Here is a 2,436-nt window from a genome sequence, read left to right on the forward strand (position 1 = left end):
CCCCCTCCCTGTATGTCTTTTACTCAGAAAGTGAAAGACTCGAGAGAAAGAGAAAGAGAAGGTCAAGGTCAGTTGACAGTTGCGCACACTTGACACTTCCTTCGCCCATTCCATATACTAGTCCAAATCTCGAACTCTCCGTTCCCAAATCTTTTTTTCTTTTTGTTTGTTTAATTTATGATGATGAAGAGGATGCTGCTAGATTATTACCCAACCAGTATACGACAACATACCCTTTAAAAATCCTTATTTATGATGCCCCACTCAAAGGAAAGTGATAATCACTTCCCTACAATATAAAAGTTCATGTACCAGTGAGCTGTGTCCCTTACTAATTTTGAGAGTCAATTGAATCCTCTTTCTCCCCCCCTCTCTCAATTATCACTTCCTTCAAATCAATCAATCAATCAGATCAGGATCATATTCATAGTCTTTAGCCAAACAAGGAAGGATTGTAGAAGAAGACCATCCCTCGTGCTGACACTAAACTCAAGAGATATACAACCACCACCCTATCAAAAACTCTGACCATTTCTGCATCATATTCATACCTACTTTATTAGATTTCGGATCCTCCAAGTACAAAGATCCAAGCCTTAGTTATATATTTGTACTTTGTAGAGAATAAACAACATAGAGAGAATGAAGATCCAGTGTGATGTATGTAACAAAGACGAAGCTGCGGTTTTTTGTTCGGCTGATGAAGCTGCTCTTTGTAATGGTTGTGATCATCGTGTTCACCATGCCAACAAACTTGCTAGTAAACACCACCGTTTTTCTCTTCTCCATCCTTCTTCATCTTCCAGTGAAATTCCTCGTTGCGACATATGTCAGGTCTGTATAATTTGTTGATCTGTTTTCTTAATCTTCTTGTAATCGTTACATACCGATGGAGTTACTCACGGTTTCTGTGTTGTTGCAGGAACGGCGAGCTTTTTTATTCTGCCGGGAAGATCGAGCAATCCTTTGCCGAGAATGTGATAATTCAATTCATACGGCCAATGAATTAACAAAAAAACATAATAGATTCCTTCTCACCGGCGTCAAGTTATCTTCTACCTCACAAGTCTTCCCTTCCGGTTCAACCAGTACTACTATCACCTCTACATCGGCAACTAATATCGACCGTGATCTCGCTGCTTCCGCGGACTCCAATAATATCAAAAACATGATCATAGCATCCAAAAATAAAACTACCCCCAGCGTTCATACTAGTACTAATTCTTTTGCAACGGTACTACCATCAACGGTATTACCATCAAAATATTGTGATCATTCTGGTCCAACAAGCGGAGGATCAACCAGCAGTATATCGGAGTACTTGATGGAGACATTACCTGGTTGGCAGGTTGAAGATTTTCTTGTCGATTCCTCTCCAACAACAACCCATGGAAATGGTTTTTGTAAGGTTTGCATTTTGTCAACAACACCACCATCTTTATTCAAATTATTCTCATTAAACCGCCACCCATATAACGTTTTCATGATCTGCAATGATTTATGCTAATATTTTTCTCTTTTGTTTGGTTTTATTGCAGAATGAAGAAGATCTTCACCCATATTTGGATGCAAATTACTTCGATAATCAAAGTAACAGCCAAGGCTATGTTGTTTCTGAAGATTTGTCACTTTGGGTACCAGAAACACCAGTAAATCCGACTTATCCTTTCGATGGCCGAAAGAATGGATTAAATTTGAAGGAATTTGTCAAGGAAACCCCGATTATGAGCTCAAAGCAGGTGAATCGTGGAAGGAGTGACCATGGTTTTACAGTTCCTTCAATTAGTCCTCCATCTAACAAGAGATCAAGACATAACTGGTAACATATATATATATCAAGAAGAAGAACAACAACAAGAAGAAGAACAGATCATATATATCAAGAAATGATCTGCCCTGACCAAATTTCTTGTACTTTTTTCTCTTTTTTTGTTTTTTTTTTTTTAATTTTTCCTTTTGTGTTATTATCTGTTTTTAGTCTTCGAATTTGTTTTTGTTTACATCTTTTTTTTGAGGTTATCATGAAATCTAATCTCTTTTGAGTTGTAAACAATTTGTTTTTTTGTTTTGTTTGGGTTTTGTATATATTATGTATCAAACATAAGTTTTGTTCCATCAAACGTTTCAGCAGTGCTTCAAAATTTGGAAATATGGCGCAATTCAAACAGAGTCCCTAATTTTGAATCTCAATTAAACCTGTCCTAGACTAAGAATAATCAATTAAGAAGAAGATGATAAAGATGAAATTTATTATGAAACGTCAATTCAGATTTGTGTTATGGTATGAGATTCGTGGGGTCAAGTTTTTGAGTAATTAAGCTGTGTATATATGCTCTTTGTATCCCTTCCCTTGTGCTGTATTCCAAGCTTGCAGCTCCATGTATTTTTCATGGTACTTACTACTAGCAATAATCTTCATGGGTCCTTTTCAAGAAT

General features: G+C 36.7%; 1 protein-coding gene across 1 annotated transcript; it reads left to right on the forward strand.

The window, feature by feature from the left end:
• Nucleotides 1–309: 309 nt before the first annotated feature.
• Nucleotides 310–2,115, forward strand: LOC113288759 (B-box zinc finger protein 21-like). The gene is made up of 3 exons (XM_026537877.1): nucleotides 310–834; nucleotides 923–1,408; nucleotides 1,539–2,115. The coding sequence occupies exons 1-3, from the start codon at nucleotides 643–645 to the stop codon at nucleotides 1,821–1,823; spliced, it is 963 nt and encodes a 320-aa protein (XP_026393662.1). The 5' UTR covers nucleotides 310–642; the 3' UTR covers nucleotides 1,824–2,115.
• Nucleotides 2,116–2,436: the final 321 nt, after the last annotated feature.

This window comes from Papaver somniferum, chromosome 6, assembly GCF_003573695.1.
Source record: "Papaver somniferum cultivar HN1 chromosome 6, ASM357369v1, whole genome shotgun sequence".
NCBI classification, from domain to species: Eukaryota; Viridiplantae; Streptophyta; class Magnoliopsida; order Ranunculales; family Papaveraceae; genus Papaver; species Papaver somniferum.